General features: G+C 41.0%; 1 protein-coding gene across 1 annotated transcript; it reads left to right on the forward strand.

Moving 5' to 3' along the window:
- The first annotated feature begins 39 nt into the window (after window positions 1–39).
- LOC5510777 (acetyl-coenzyme A synthetase 2-like, mitochondrial) lies at window positions 40–14,769 on the forward strand. The gene is made up of 14 exons (XM_001631148.3): window positions 40–369; window positions 986–1,082; window positions 1,709–1,855; window positions 2,238–2,290; window positions 3,359–3,534; window positions 4,026–4,178; window positions 4,647–4,932; window positions 6,890–6,982; window positions 8,916–9,028; window positions 11,077–11,203; window positions 11,788–11,915; window positions 12,043–12,106; window positions 12,410–12,531; window positions 12,846–14,769. Exons 1-14 carry the CDS (start codon window positions 72–74, stop codon window positions 13,026–13,028), a joined length of 2,040 nt encoding a protein of 679 aa, XP_001631198.3. The 5' UTR covers window positions 40–71; the 3' UTR covers window positions 13,029–14,769.
- The last annotated feature ends 1,177 nt before the right edge of the window (window positions 14,770–15,946 follow it).

Raw genomic sequence — 15,946 nt, forward strand, 5'->3', positions numbered from 1 at the left:
TCAAAACACACCGGGCGTCCCGCCAAAAGTCACGTGCCCCCGGGACCATTGTATCCTATCCTGTATCCAACATGGCGGCTGTATGTTGTGGTAGATTGCGGAGCGTGACATTACTTCCAAGACGAATTCCTCAGCTAACACGGCCAATCTCCTCGTACTTTAAGAAGGACTACTACCCGCCGAGGCCTGCTTACGTAGCTCGACAGAATGATGTCTTATACGACCATAGCATCACGGATCCGGATAAGTTTTGGGGTGAGCTTGGGGCTTCCCGTTTGCACTGGATTCGCCCCTTTAATAGCGTTATGGATTGCGATATGAACGAGGGGCAACATCGCTGGTTTGTTGGAGGGGAGATCAACGTTTCAGGTATTGACTTGAGTTATTATTTAATATACAAATATTACAAAGCTCACATGGAGTACTTTGGAACACGTGCATTTTCTGATGATCAAGTGTTCTATTTATTCGAACTCGAGTGTTTACGAGATACTGTCCGGTTGAGCGGATTTCCATAATTGCCGCTGGAAAGGAAGGGAAACGGAAGTGCACTTGAGCAGAAAACACTCAAAGGTTCCGCAACGAGATTACGTCTCGTCCATTATTGTCCCATTTAATCGTGAACTTAGGCACGGTATATACTGAACAAATTAGGCAAAATTGATTATAGCGGTCGTCTGTTCTTTGGCAACAGACGTAAGGGGGCGAGGGGGCCTGTGCGCCCGTGCGACCACCAAGCTATTAGCCTGGAACTTATTTTTTAGGCAGAAAAGGGGACAATACAGAGGTATCCCACTTGCCCCCTATAACAAGGAATATTTTTTTTAGTGACCACTATTTGTTTTGTTTTTGTGACTCTTTTTATCACAATAGAAAGAGATGCAAAAAGTTGAAAAAAGTGGCTGGCTTTGTGAAAGTCTGTCTTTATTGAAGAAAAGAGGTCACACTCATGTAGATACTGCTGTAATCATTTCATCTCATGCAGAGAATTGTGTTGATCACCACATGAGGTCTCACCCTAATCGCACTGCACTGATCTGGGAAAAGGATGAGCCAGGGGATGTGGAGCATGTCTCCTATATGTAAGTGTGACTATTATATGCAAGTACAGAGCTCTAGCAGGCCTCAAAATATTAGGGGGGGGGCATGATATAGAAACATGGAATATTTAGTTATACAGCCACGCCTTTTCTTATCATTTCCTTAATTTTTTTTACAATATTGGGGGAGCATGTCCCTTCAATATCTTAGTAAGCACAGTCAACAGGATCACATATCTATCAACATAGTCTGAAAAAAAAGTGGTGGAGGGACCAGTCATTCAACCAGGTTTTTGAGCAGTTCATTTACCTATTAGGTGGACCATTTTCTTTTGTGTATTTTGTCCTAGCCCCCACCCCCTCCTAGTTCCCCCTGGCTGCAGGCCTTTGTACATGCCTCAATATTGCACGGCCGTTACCAGCATAAGGCAAGTGAGGCACATGCCTCGGTAAAATTTTGATGTTTAGTGTTTCACAATTGAAAAATACAAGATAAAACACCTGCTTTTGTTATATTTACCATCCAGTGGCTAGCTTTGCCTCTGTAAAATTTAGATTCTGGCTACAGGCCTGTATTGGCATGGGATTTTTTACCTCATAGGCCATGCTCCACCTGATCTCAATGCAAGTTTAGATCTCTTAGAAACTGTAGGCAATTTGTTTTCTAGCCAGCTGTATGGCATGGTTAACCGAATGGCTAACATGTTGAAGTGCCATGGAGTGAAAAAGGGTGACATTGTGTGTCTGTACATGCCAGTATCGCCGCTTGCTGTTGCCGCCATGCTTGCATGTGCACGGATTGGTGCACCTCACAGGTACAGTACAAGCAAAGAAACACTTATAAGGACATAAATGAATCTCAAGGCCATCCATTTAAAGTCAAAATATATACTTTAGTAAACAGAAGCTGCATTTCCACTTATTCATAAACAATATTCAAGTTGCACTTGTAGTTTTTTTTGAATACTTATCTAAAACAATAACACAACAAAATATTTAGAGGGATTGGGTTTCGCCCCCTTCCCTGCCTTCCAGCCTATAGGCCTGCACTCCAGTTTTTCACGAAAAGGTAATTACTGTAGCATAGAAATATTTTAAGAGAGTATCATGCATGATGAGGTGTTGCTCTCTTTAGTTGTCTCCAAAATTGCGTGGTACATGACAGATAGTAGTCACAATGACTATTTTTTCTTTTAGTGTTGTGTTTGCAGGATTTAGTGCTGATGCCTTAGCCAGCAGGATTAATGACGGTGGGTGTGGCATGATCTACAGATTTGAACTTTTTTCATTGTATTATCCCTCAAGGACAAGAGGGTCCTATCGTGAATATGATGCCCTTTTAGGAGAAGTATAATTCATAGATCCGACATCAATCACACGCTCACGAATAGCGAATCAGGAAAGAGATGAAGCAATAACAGCCATTTGATCCCACAAGTGTCCCACAAAAAAAGTCGGCAATCAATGGCAAAAAAGATTGGTTTGAGATATTTTTCTGCAAATCTGGACAAGCAAATAAGCATTTTCTGGTCAGCGTAAAAAGTGCAGGCCCTGTTTTCTTTGACCGGCCACTTTTAGTATAGAGTTGGGACTCAAATTACAAGACTTACAAGAGAAGTGTAAGTCCTACCATTAAACTTATGTTTAATATGCCTAGGTTTCTTCAATTACATATACTGTAAGAATGAGACTGTCGTTTGTATTTTTTTGGAAATCTTGACGTTTAGCTGATAAAATTTGTAGTTAGAAGTCAGACGTAAACAGCGAATTCGGCTTTCTCTTCTTCTTTTCCCCACATTTAAATCACTGCAAGTTGACAAAAATAGCTTTAAAAAAACACAATCACACAGTACCTACCGAAGAGAGCACCGCTCCGATTTGTGCTGTTTCCATTCAACAACCAAACTCATAGTTATTTAAGTGTTTCTATGCTTCTCTACAAGATTTTCACCAAGCTTGGACAACAAGACAAGTTTCCATCATGTTAGGTGACTGTGTTTTATTTACCAAGCCACAGGAAAACCCCTTTAAATGTCCATATTTTAGATAAATCCAAGCAGGACTAACTGACCTCATCCGACATGTGGGAATTTTGTGGGACATTTGGGTTGCACTTTGCTGGCTTCTATTTGCCGCTTCCTGATTGGATATTCGTTAACGCATCAGATCTATGAATTAGCATTACAAGTTTTAATACATAAAGTTATGATTTTGATTCACTGACCACACCAGTCTGTATAATCAAAATTGTCATATTCTTAGACTAAACCTCAGAAATTAAGTGCATATCATATAAATCTTCTTTTCTCTCTTTTTAGCACAAGCGGAGACAGTAATTACAGCAAACCAGGCTGTCCGTGGTGGGCGGGCGATAGACCTCAAGCGTGTGGTTGATGATGCTGTGTCCAAAAGCCCAGGAGTCAAGCGTGTGTTTGTAATGAAGCGAACAGGTGCTCAAGTGCCAATGGGCAAGCTGGACATTCCTCTGGAAGAAGTACAGTAATTATTAGTTTTTCTTGGGTGTCAAGCCAGTGGTGGATGTAGGGAAGCATGCCAGTCTGCCCTTCTCCCCCCTCCCCCCTCCCCCCAAAAATTAAGCGTGTTTGCCTTTTGTGTACCCCTTCCAAAAACATATTAGGTGTATATTCAAAAGTTAGCATGTTTGTCTTTCTTGTGAACCTAAATTGAGGTATATTGAGAAACAAGCCCCTACACATGCTGTATAACAATTGCACAGCAATTATGCCAAAGACTTTTGTAATTCTTCCTCTATAGTTATGTTTCTCTATACAGGGCACTAGCTGGGGGTGGGGCACTGGGGGCACTTGCCCCCCCCCCCCCCGATATTTAAAATATATATAAAGAAATGACCAGTACGAGCGTGGCTGTGCCCCCCAATATTTTCTTAATGTTTCTGTATTGTGCCCCTCCAATATTTGGATGCCTTTTACTGCACTGCTATATTTTAGTCATCATTTTTCTCAGGCCATGGCTGAGCAGCCAGATGAGTGCCCGCCAGAGCCAATGGATAGCGAGGACCCTCTCTTTCTACTCTACACATCAGGCAGCACAGGCCAACCCAAAGGGATCGTACACACGCAGGCAGGGTACCTACTTTATGCAAAACTCACCCATAAGGTAAGTTTGGCAAAGTGCCTACAAAATGCAGCACAAGGGTTTTATATATGCCAGGTGTGGCAGAGTGTGGAGTGGTCCCAAAAGTTTGTTTGTCATAGAATGCCTCTGCTTCCACCCTTTAGTTTGAAGTACTTTATTGCAAAAAAAGGGTAGTAGGGGGAGGGGTGGTGAGCATCCCTCTACCCCTCCCAAATTTGCAGCCCCCATATGCACCCAGGCAGAGTACATACCTTATGCAAAACCCCCCTAAAAGCTTAAAGGAAATATGGGCACAGGAGAGCACTAAGGGAATATTGGCAGAGGATTATACATGCTGGGGTGGGGGGGGGGGGGGGGGGGCTCACACATTCATGAGGTTTGTGGGTCATATATGAAGTTGACAAAGTGCATTGTTCAGTTATGCAATTCTGCTTCCGTGGTCTTAGCAAAAACATAACTCAATTGACGCTTGGGTTTCCCATAACACAGTACTGCTTCGACTACAAGCAAGGCGATGTGTTCGGCTGCGTTGCTGACATCGGTTGGATCACAGGGCACTCATACGTTGTGTATGGACCACTGGCTAATGGGGCCACCACAGTCCTGTTCGAGAGCACCCCTACATATCCGGACCCGGGACGTTATTGGGAAATGGTCGAGCGGCTACGCATCAATCAGTTCTATGGAGCTCCCACCGCGATACGGTTACTACTGAAGTCTGGAAACTCATGGGTTGAAAAGTATGATCGATCATCTCTGAAGGTGTTAGGCACTGGTGAGTAGATCTGTCAATGGCAAAAGTTTGTCACAGATTGGTTACGCAAGCGTAACTACATATGAAGAAAACGTTGTCGTTTTGGGGGTCTGGTACCAAGAAAACTAAGTTTCTTTTCAGGGACCTCAACTAACTAAAGATGGTCACAATAACTGTTTTTCTCTTCTGGTTACAAGTCATAAAGTTTACGAAGCCCCTGGGGGTACGCTCACCTCAAAAATGACAAGAAGTACCAGAGAAGCAGCGGCGTAGCCAGTATTTTTAATAGGAGGGGACCCAAAAGGCCCTTTCGAGGCATTTTCTCCTGTATTTTAGATAATGTCTCATACATTTACTGTATTTTTGGCTGCTTAAAGGGGTTGGCGGGCACCCCCTGGGTACGCCCTTGACAAGCGACATTAAATTGCTCGTTGGGGCAAACTGACTAACGACAATAGGCAAAGACTTACCAGTAACCGACAAAAAAAAGGAAGAATTTAGTGACTTTCCCAGAAAGAAATACGTATAGACTACCGATTTCAAGGCTGTCCATATTATTTACTTTTTAACTCCATTTTTAACAATCCGGCGTTTATCGACTACCGGCAATTTTTTTGATATTGAAATTTTGAGATTGAATACCGACATGGACGGGTCCTTGGATAAATAAATAGGCGTTTCCGCTCTGTGCAAAGATAAACTTCCTATCTGTGAAAAACGTACTGTAGTGTAGAAATACGGAAAAGAAAACGCGCAATTGGTCGAAATCTCGTTCTAGAATACTAATCATGATTCACCAGAAAAACACTGCAAATTGCGCACTGTAGATGATCTTTACTGTATGCTAGAGGCGTAGATAACAAAAATCGCAAACCAACATGAAACAAAAGTGCAAATGCTTAAGTGTATACTTAGAAGAAACTTCAGACAGTAAAACGTCAGACAATTTTATTTTATTTTAATATTTTTTTTACAAAAAGGGGGTGTGCTAGAGTGACCATTATTCTTTTAGTAATTGCTGAAAACCAAAAAAGGAGGGCCGAAACAAGGGTTTTAAGAAAGTTAGTGCCGGATTAATTGCTCTTCCGGATTTCTTTGAAGCCGCATTGTCACCAGTTTACTTCCGAAGGTCCGACGGAAACCTATTAAAATTCGAGATATTTAACAGGCCATCCGCTCTAAATAATCAATCACATCCTCAAAGAAACTTCCAATAGACACACTGCTTTCAATATTTTTGAAATATTTTTCGCGTTTTCCGTTAAAAATCATCGGATATTGTTACGTAATCGACCGGAAGTAAACTGGTTACAATGCGGCTTTAAACACAATGTTCCGCTATAAAAGGGAAAGCTCCTCCCACCCCGGGCTCAAGAACAATCAGTTATCAATCAGCCGTCAATGATTCAACATGTCAGGACAATTGCTCTGAGTGCTAAATTAATTTTTTTAATCTAAATCTTATTTAATGTTACTTCTAGACTTGTCCACCTAAAATGGTTCTATTTATAGTAAAATAATGATATACCAAGCAAAGTGCGCTCTAAAATACGTGCATTTTCATCACAGCGCGAGAGTAATTTATGTAGATGATGGATAGCGCAAAATTTAAAATTTTGCACCGAAAACGTGAGTGGAGGGCAAATTACCTTGTTACCTGTGCAAAAAGTTTTATTCCAGCCGACAGAGGCTCTGAGATAAGCAATTTTACAAGAGACAAATATCTGAACAAGGGGCCCCGGGGCCTGCTCATCCTCGGGGACCCAGGGCGTCGCGGAGATCGGGCACACAGGGGAGCGGCGCGAGAAAGAAACAGGCTGGAAGTGCTCTTTCTTTCTCGAGCACTCGGCCCACCCCTAGTCCGCCCCAACCCCCCTCCCTTTTCCGCGAACTAGTGGTTCATCATAACCATCCCTCCTATCGTAACATTGATAGACAGAATAAAAAAATGTAAAGTGGTTGTTTCTTACTGACATAGTTGGCGAGCCTATAAACGAGGAAGCCTGGCACTGGTACAATGACGTCGTTGGCGAAAAGCGCTGTACTGTTGTGGACACGTGGTGGCAAACAGGTATATGCAGGGGAGGGAAGGACGCAAGTCAATCGTGCGTCTACAGTCGTTTGACAAAAGATTGTCGTCAACCGGCTTCGCGACTACGCGACAAGCCGGCATGTAAGCATATATGCATATATTAGCCACCGCTACCGCGTCTAATACCGCCTTAACAACAGCACTTAAACCAGTTTAAAGGTGGTTAAATTAAACTGGTTTTAACTAGGATCCGCACTAAAAAATGGCTTAGCTCCGCCCTCTTTCGGCTGAATAGAATTCAAACTTCAAGATGACAACACGCCGTAACATTGCGTCGGTAGTGAGACATTTTAGTTGTGTTATCGTTATTAATTTGAACTAATTTTTACTGCATATTTTTGCTATTTTGGTGGGTTATATCTTGTATGTAGCCAAGAGAAAATAAACCGAGCAAACGAGAAGAAAAGCGCTTCAAAATTTGGGTTTGGGTTTCGCTCCTCGTGGGCAAACAAGACACGCTTGACTGAACTCCGGATCTCCGCACCGCGTGGCAGTTTACTGACAACTGAGCCTTTCGTTGACCTGGTCCAGGTCCTTTTAAAGTGCGGGTCCTTGTTAAATCTCAATCTCCCAAGAGTGGACAGAACCAAGAACAAAACCGAATAGACTGTGCTGTACATGTTACTAACTGATCATTTAGCTAGTAAGAATTCAACACAATGAGAAACTTGGCAAGTTATCAGGCGAAGAACAACCTAGTTTAACTAAACATGGTTTTGGTGTGAATGCAGCATAAGTCTAAAGTTATGTAGTGGCTAATGTATGCAGCTAGGCGCTTTAGTGGTTTTTACCCATGCTTACATGCGGGCTTGTCGCGTAGTCGCAAAGCTGGTTGACGACAACCTTTTGTGAAACGACTGTATACTAGATTAGTACAATATATAAGAACAAGAAAACGCGCGCTCTTATTGGTTCGCCATCTCGGGATAATGTACATTAGTATAAATCTACTCACATACTATCACGAATCCAGTAATTTGATTGGCACCCGTATTTGAATTATTATTAAAATGCATGAATTATTATTAAAATCGTCAGTTATTGGAAGGTAGTATGTGAGTGGATTTATACTAAAACAATTAGACTACTCGTTCTTGTTTTCTATGAGTCAAATACGCGCCTCGTTGACTATCTATTGACTCATAGAAAACTCGAACTTGTAGTCTAATTATTAATTAGTATAAATCTACTCACTTACTATCACGAATCTGATTTGATTGGCTCCCGCGCTCACTATCTATTGAGCTATAGATAGTGAGTTGTGGCGTGACAAAAGCGGTTATTTATTACTGAGAATTATTAAAACCGTCATTTATTTGAAGGTAGTATGTGAGTGGATTTAAAACTCGAACTCGTAGTCTAATTGTTAAGTATACACTCCCGAAACATGGGATGATGAATGGGTAGCGAAATGGCCTTAGAAACACACGTCTCAAAGCAACTACGACGGCAACGTGTCAGACGACGGCAGAAAACAATAAAATAGTATTAAGAATTCAATAGCAGCACGTGAAAATGCGTTCTGTCTAATAAATTGGTGCCGTTTTTCACCAAACCACAACGTAATGTCCCAATTTCACAGTCAATTGAGGACGCGGACGTTTGCACTGCAAACTCCTCTTACTACGTTTGCTACTGTAGAAATGATTTCCTTAGTTTATTTTTATCTGACTTTGACTATATTGTTTTGCTAATTTTATTGCAATTAAATTGGAGTTGATTTTTAAACGCAAACGTATCTCTTTTGATTTCGTTGTCCTAGCCGTCGCTTCGTACGTGACATTAGAGAGATTCATTTCAATGTAAGTTTCTGTCTGTCTCAGCACACTTGATGATGTATAATCTAATGTGGGTAACAGCGCTCATGATGTCACGTATTGAAAATCTCAAATGTACTGTATGTTTTATCCAGAGACTGGCGGCATCCTGATCTCACCTCGACCTGCCCCGGACAACAGTCCAGTTAAACCGGAATTCCCCATGAGGCCTTTTTTTGGTGTGGACCCGGTTTTGGTGGACGAAAAGGTGACTAAAGGGGAATTAGAATCCGTAAAAGAAAATAAAAACAATATATTGTATTTGCAATGTTACTTAAGGTACCCCATGTTAAGAGTCTGATTTTCCTTCAGCGCATATTTCGATAAACTCCCGTGTGCGTGCTATTTACACGATATTTATACATTATGTATGTATCAAATTAAGCTTATTGGGGATCATTTTAAAATATTCAAATTGTGCAAAAAATGCCCAATTTCAGGTCTTGAAATAAGAGCAAGCGCAACTCATACGTCGCGCTTCAGCCGTGCCGAATCTAATTGTCTATTTGTATCGACACAAATACATTGGGTTCAACGTTAATTCAGACGTCGCATTAAATAAGTCGCGCTCAATAGTTTGTGAGTAGTAAAAGTTGAATTGATGCGGAGTTTCTGTAGTAAAAAAAATGTGATATTTGATTCGGCACATCAGAAGCTCGACGTTTGAATCGGTGTCATGCTTTTGACGTGAAGCACGACTGGTGCAGCCGAGCTTAGTGCCGTGCCGAACATAACTGATGAACTACTCATGAACCGAATCCAAACAATTACATTCGGCGCGGCAGCAGCGCGACGTATAAATCGGGCCTTAAAAGAGACAGTTTTGTTCATAATCATAAGGTTATGTTACACGCGTCGTTGTTTTGGCGCCGTTTTTCCGCGATACGGGTTGCAAGTTGACTGTACATGTTACACGAGCCGTTTTTTCGCGCAAAATCGCTGTGAATTCAACATGTTACACGGGTCGTTTTTCTGCGATTTTCTGCGCGCGCTGCAGATATCCTGTGCACGCGCACGCACCCGGAAAATAAGACCCTGTCCCCACGTATCCGTTTTCGTTTGAAAACGCAACCTTTATGTTCCGTTTTCAAAAATATCCGCGTCTACACGAAGCGTTTTCGTTTTTATACGACCCGTCCCCACAAAAACGCAGAAACGATACGGAAACGATAACAAGTTCTACAGCGCATGCGTACTCGGGCGCCAAGTGGCCTGGACCTGAGTTATCACGCCATCGTTTTCGAAAGGTTCCGTTTTCGTCCGTCCCCACGGCTCCGAAGGGGTATCGTTTTCAAATTGTTCCACTCTAGAGATCGTTTTCAAATCGTTCCGTTGTCTGTCATCGTTTACGCGTTACCGTGTGGACGATACCCGTATCCGTAACAAAACGGTTGCGTTTTCAAACGAAAATGGATTACGTGGGGACGGGGTCTAATACGTCATGCAAACGAGAGCGCGCTGTTTTTATATTTTCAAACATTCTTTTGGTTTTTGTAAAAAAAAATCTGTTGTCGTTTTCCGTGATGTGCAATTTTATACACGGCCACAATATCTCTAATCTTATTATAAAAATACATTTCTTTTAGAACTTTTTTGCTTTTTTATCATTGTTTGTCCACAAACACGTTTTTTATTTAATCAGCCTATTGTGTCGTCAATTTCCTACTTTTAACAATAACTCATCTTTCTTCTTTTTTCAATCCTATGCCGCCATCTTGTTGTTGACAGTAGCGCGAAATGTACTTTGTGAAGGGGTTGCGCGAAAAATTTGGCCATACACCTGTAACACGCGTCATTTCCGTCGTTATATGTCATTTAGCGTTGCGAGATTTCGAAGTCGATTCGAGTCATAAACTCGCAACGCGTTGCCGCATCCGCGCATCCGAAAACTCACAAATCTGACCCTGTTACACGCATTTTTTCCCGCAACCGCGTATCGCGGAAAAACGACGCCAAAAAACGACGTATGTAATATTACCCATATGCGGATAATTGTGGAGGCCTCAAGGGCAAGAGGAACAGCGGCTTGGTTTACGACCGTATTCGGGCAAGTTTCGGAGAGCGCGCCAGGGACTGTTCGCGCGCCTAGTGTAGTAGCTCAGATTACGCAACGTAATTTGACCGGAAATGAAATACCACGGATAGCGCGTCGCAAAGCAAAGCAGCGAAAATTTAAGGAATTTGCACATGCATGCTGCACCTTAAAAACAGAAAAATCCAATGAACTGTTTTATGATTGCTTTAACTTTTCTCCAGGGTAAAGAACTTACCGGAAATAACGTGACAGGAGCCCTGTGTTTCCGGTCTTCTGTACCCGGCATGTGTCGAACTATCTACGGCCACCACGAGCGCTTCCTCAACACTTACTACCGTCCCTACCCCGGTAAGGTCTGCTTGGTTTGCTTCCTCCTTCCCTGAATAAAGAATGGCACAATAGCTCAGTGGCATGGTCTTTGTTCTCAAAGCCAGGGGTCCCGGGTTCAAGTCTGGCTCAGGTCACCTCGGTATTTTTGTAGAGGTATAAAAACCTGGTTTTCTACATGGATAAAGTAAATTTCTTGTCTTCTAGGATAAGAACAAGAGTTCCTATCCCTCAACACACTTCATTGACCTGTGGAGGACGTAAATCGCCCTCATGAAAGTGAAACTGACGAGATAATTAGTCCTATATGTGAACCTCAATTGATCATGTGTCCTGAATTAATTGGTGCTTTACAAAAAAAAAAACACACATCAGCATTCACATCTTTTTTCATTCGATGTTGTCATGGTTAGCTCTTCTCTCTTCGCTTGCTCGAAGATCCCGCGTACTTTGCGGGCGCTCCCGAAGGTGGGTGAGCTTTTGAAGCGCCCGCAATGTACGCTGGATCTTCGAGCTTGCTCTCTTTGATAATGCTCTTGTTTAAGATGACGGAAAAGTTTTTTAGCCAATAAATTTTATTTTTATCAAGAAATCTCATTTTTAAGGTTACTACTTTACCGGTGACGGGGCTCTTCGAGATAAAGATGGTCACTACAGAATCACGGGAAGGATGGATGACGTCATCAATGTTAGCGGCAAGAGACTGGGCACGGCGGAAGTGGAGGATGCCATGGTGAGGGCATAAAGAAAGATTGTGTGTTGTTGTATGGATTAATCGATGTTATTACAAAATAAATGATCAATGGTTTAATACGCCGTGGTTAGGTGTTACGGTGATTCAATGATTTGTCTGATTTTAGGATAATCACAGTGCAGTGGCAGAGACGGCGGTTGTCGGCTTCCCGCATCCCATCAAGGGAGAAGGTAACAGTGGTCACGCCATTCAGCTGATAACTGTGATGATGCTGATGGTGTTCTGATATTGTGGTGCTGTTTTGATACTGCTGACGATTGTAATGGTGTAGTAGGGATAGTGATGCTGATGCTATTGATAATGATGATGGTGGTGATGGTAATGATGATGATGATGATGGTGATTATGACGATGATGATTACGATAATGATGGTGATGATAATGTTGATTTAGTGGTGATGATGTTGATCTACTTTGAACGAATGCAATTTTCTATTTATTGTCCTTCCCTGGCTTAATCTACTTCCGTCTAGGTATCTATGCTTATGCCACTTTGAAGGACGACGCACAGATCGAGCCTGAGCAGTTCAGAGAAGAAGTAAAAAAACTCGTTCGACAAAAAATCGGCGCCTTTGCTGTCCCCGAAATCATACAGGTAGGAAACACTCGCAAGGTTTAAAGCCGCATTGTCACCAGTTTACTTCCGGAGGTCCGACGGAAACCTCAACCATTAAAAGACAAAAGAATCTATTAAAATCCGATGTATTTAACAAGCCATCCGCTCTAAATTATCAATCACATCCTCAAAAAGCACTGCGGGATATGACACATGAACTCTCTGATTGCAAACTTGTTTGAAAAAGGTGTATACGGGTTTTCTCCTGTTAAAATCGTTTTTTAATATACGCCACGTATGTTAATGATGTAAATGTTCACTGAAAGTTTATATAAATTTCTGGTTCTCACCAGGTCGTACCAGGACTTCCCAAGACGAGGTCTGGTAAAATCATGCGTCGCATTTTGCGTAAGGTGGCTCAGGACAAGCCAGACGAGTTAGGGGACGTGTCGACACTAGCCGACCCCTCGGTGGTGGAGGTCATAGTGCGACAACATACAGAGGTGATGGATAGAATCAAAAGCAAGGTCAAGTAGAGTGAGCAGAGAAAGAATAGAGAATTTTGTATGTTTTTCATCCGACTGAATTATTCTTGTGTGATGCTCTCGGCGCCTCTCTAGTCGGTCAAGTAGAGTTAGCAGAGAAAAAAAAGAATAGAGAATTTTGTATATTTTTCATCCAACTGGATTATTCTTGTGTGAGGCTCTCGGCGCCTCTCTAGTCGGTCAAGTAGAGTTAGCAGAGAAAAAAAAAATAGAGAATTTTGTATATTTTTCATCCGACTGGATTATTCTTGTGTGAGGCTCTCGGCGCCTCTCTAGTCGGTCAAGTAGAGTTAGCAGAAAAACTATGAGGGTGGCCCACCTTAAAGAGCGCTAGTCAGCCTCACCTTTGTTATTGTTTTTATCCAATATAGGAAGACAAATTATGTGGATAATCTCCTAAAAAACATCTGAAAGAAAGGGTTATCCAATATTCAAAACAAAGAGTAATGATGGTATTTTTTTCTACGATAACTTTCAATCAAATATTGTTATTCAAGTATAACATTCTTCACTTTTACACTTTAACAATAACAAAGGATTGGCTAATGAATATTCTTTAGCGGTCAGGGTTAACATGACATAGAGTACTTGACAATCACGGCGGTCACTAAGATGTCAATACGGTACCCGATAAACCCATCGTCGTACGCTGATCAGTAGAATAGGAGACGTGCACTAAGAAATCACGTGACCTTTTGGAAGGCGCTCAGACGAGGCGCTCAAAACAACAGCAACAAAACAAATCTTATTCAGGACATACGAATCGCCCAGTTTATGTCAGAAAGGGCTTATTTTTATGAAAGAAAATTATTACCTCTCTTTCTGGCGTGACCAAAAAGCCATTTCAGTGTTTATTTTGGAGGGAGTTTGTCACTCAAATAGTCACGTGATTTCGGCGATGAGTCACGTGCAAGTAGCCTTTTGTTGTCACTATGTGAAGCCCCTTGCAAACAGTGCCAACATAGTCTAAAGAATTCGGCCAGTATACACCATAACAAAAAAAACCTCAAATAACCGTGCGTGATGCGCGTGTTACGCGCGCTACCGTGGCCGTGTAGACAAAGCTTTAAAATAAGTATGGAATTGTCTAATTAGTATTCGCACTCTTTTTGGCTTACTTCACAAAACTTTCAAAGTTAACACGGCAGCGCACGTCGCAATGTAAACATACGCTTTACAATAGCCCAGGTTATAAGAGAACTGGGACCCAGTGTTGATGGAGAGAAGGGAAGAAAAAAAATTTCGTTCGCAGTCTTTGGTAAAAAAAAGATCCACAAATCTACTCTTCCCCCTCCAATAATAAGAAGGATGTTGATTTGTACGACCATTTTTTTCAAAAGAAAAACGTCAAATTAAAAATGGCGATATGGTAGTTCTACAAAGAAGAAGTGCTTATGGGTGTCACAAAACTGCCGTTAGCTGTAATCGGTTTTTCGGTAATCGGTGTATAATTGGGTTAGTATATTTTTTAATATTGGTAAAGCGAAAGAATGAACAGAAACAAAGGTAAATGATTTTATCAATCAATCACTAATAAAAACTAGTTAGCTTATGATTTGGAATGGAAAATAGCAGCAAGTCTACGTTTTTCTTTACGAAAAATGAAAAAAAAACTCTGGTGTGAAACCTTAGGGATTTAAAAATGAATGTATTTTCAATTTTTCACACAATGTAATTTCTTGTCCAACGACGTCTTGTAATCATCGATTAAAATTGGGTTTGAAAACAAAAATATATGTATTTCAAGGGCGGTTCTAGGGGGAGAGGTTAAAAGGTAGTCTAGCCACCCCCCTTTCTTTAATATGTGTTGGTAAATCCTTCATTACTAGCCATCCCCTTGGTATAAAATGTGTAGTACATCCTTTGTACTAGCGGTTTGCATCCGCCGCTGTATTTAGGCTTAAAAGGTTTTCAAGCGCTGGTTTTCAACTCCTGGTAATCGCTCTTTTCCCTCGAGTCTGTCGTCCTCACTGATGCAGCCAATTTCCAGAAATAAGCGGCCGACAACACGCTTTCCTTGGTATACACAATTCCTGGCAAGCAAATTATCAAACAAATCCCTTCTATGGTATAACCTCGAAACTAAACTAAAATATCCTGATTCGTACCCTCACGTTATTAAGGGTCATTTACTGAATGAACAATAGATAAAAGAATTTAGGACTATATTCTTTTTTCTTTTAATTATTCTAAGTTATCTGATTTCTCATATAAAACTGTTCTTAAAACAATACTTTTTTTTTAAATTCTAGTCGGCTTGAAAAAATCCCAGAGGAGTAATTACATTATGTACCTTCGTACGTATCTCTACACTTACATTTTAACGATATTTTGTAAAGTACAGAGTAAAATAAAGCAATTATCCACGACTGTTAGGTAAATTATTGTTTTTCATTCCTAGATTACGAATGGAACTTTGTATCATCCGCCTAAAAAAAACTGACCTAAACTCTAAGATGTCCCTATAAGAAAATACTGAATAATATTATCCGCTTAGCGCTGTTTTGGTTAACAACTTTGTTATTGTTCTATTGTTTTTATTAACGAAATTGCTTTTTGATAAGGCCGAATTGAGTCATCGTTGGCATAGGAAAAGATTGGTATAGGCATTACCAGTTGATTAAGATCTCTAACAATTACTTCGTCAAAATAAGGGTAAATAATTTGCCCTCGTTTATCTCGTTCACTTGACCGTAAGTCAATGAACGCGATCCCTTGTGTTCCTCGTAAATCATTAGAGTAACTGGTACTGAGAATATACTTTGAAATGGAAACACATCCGAGAGAACAAGAGCAAAGAAATAAAAGAAAATAAAAAAGAAAAAAAACAAATGAAAAAAACCAAAGCATAATGTGAATAAACAAAAAATGAAAAAGACTAAGAATAATAAACTGTATATAGGCATATA

Source organism: Nematostella vectensis, chromosome 7 (assembly GCF_932526225.1).
Source record: "Nematostella vectensis chromosome 7, jaNemVect1.1, whole genome shotgun sequence".
Lineage (NCBI taxonomy): Eukaryota > Metazoa > Cnidaria > Anthozoa > Actiniaria > Edwardsiidae > Nematostella > Nematostella vectensis.

Excerpts from the sequence above, each read along its gene's own strand:
- LOC5510777 (XM_001631148.3), top strand. The coding sequence starts at position 72 with ATGGCGGCTGTATGTTGTGGTAGATTGCGGAGCGTGACATTACTTCCA. Across the intron at positions 1,083-1,708 it reads GTGGAGCATGTCTCCTATAT|CCAGCTGTATGGCATGGTTA; the intron begins GTAAGTGTGACT and ends TTTGTTTTCTAG. Across the intron at positions 12,532-12,845 it reads CTGTCCCCGAAATCATACAG|GTCGTACCAGGACTTCCCAA; the intron begins GTAGGAAACACT and ends GGTTCTCACCAG.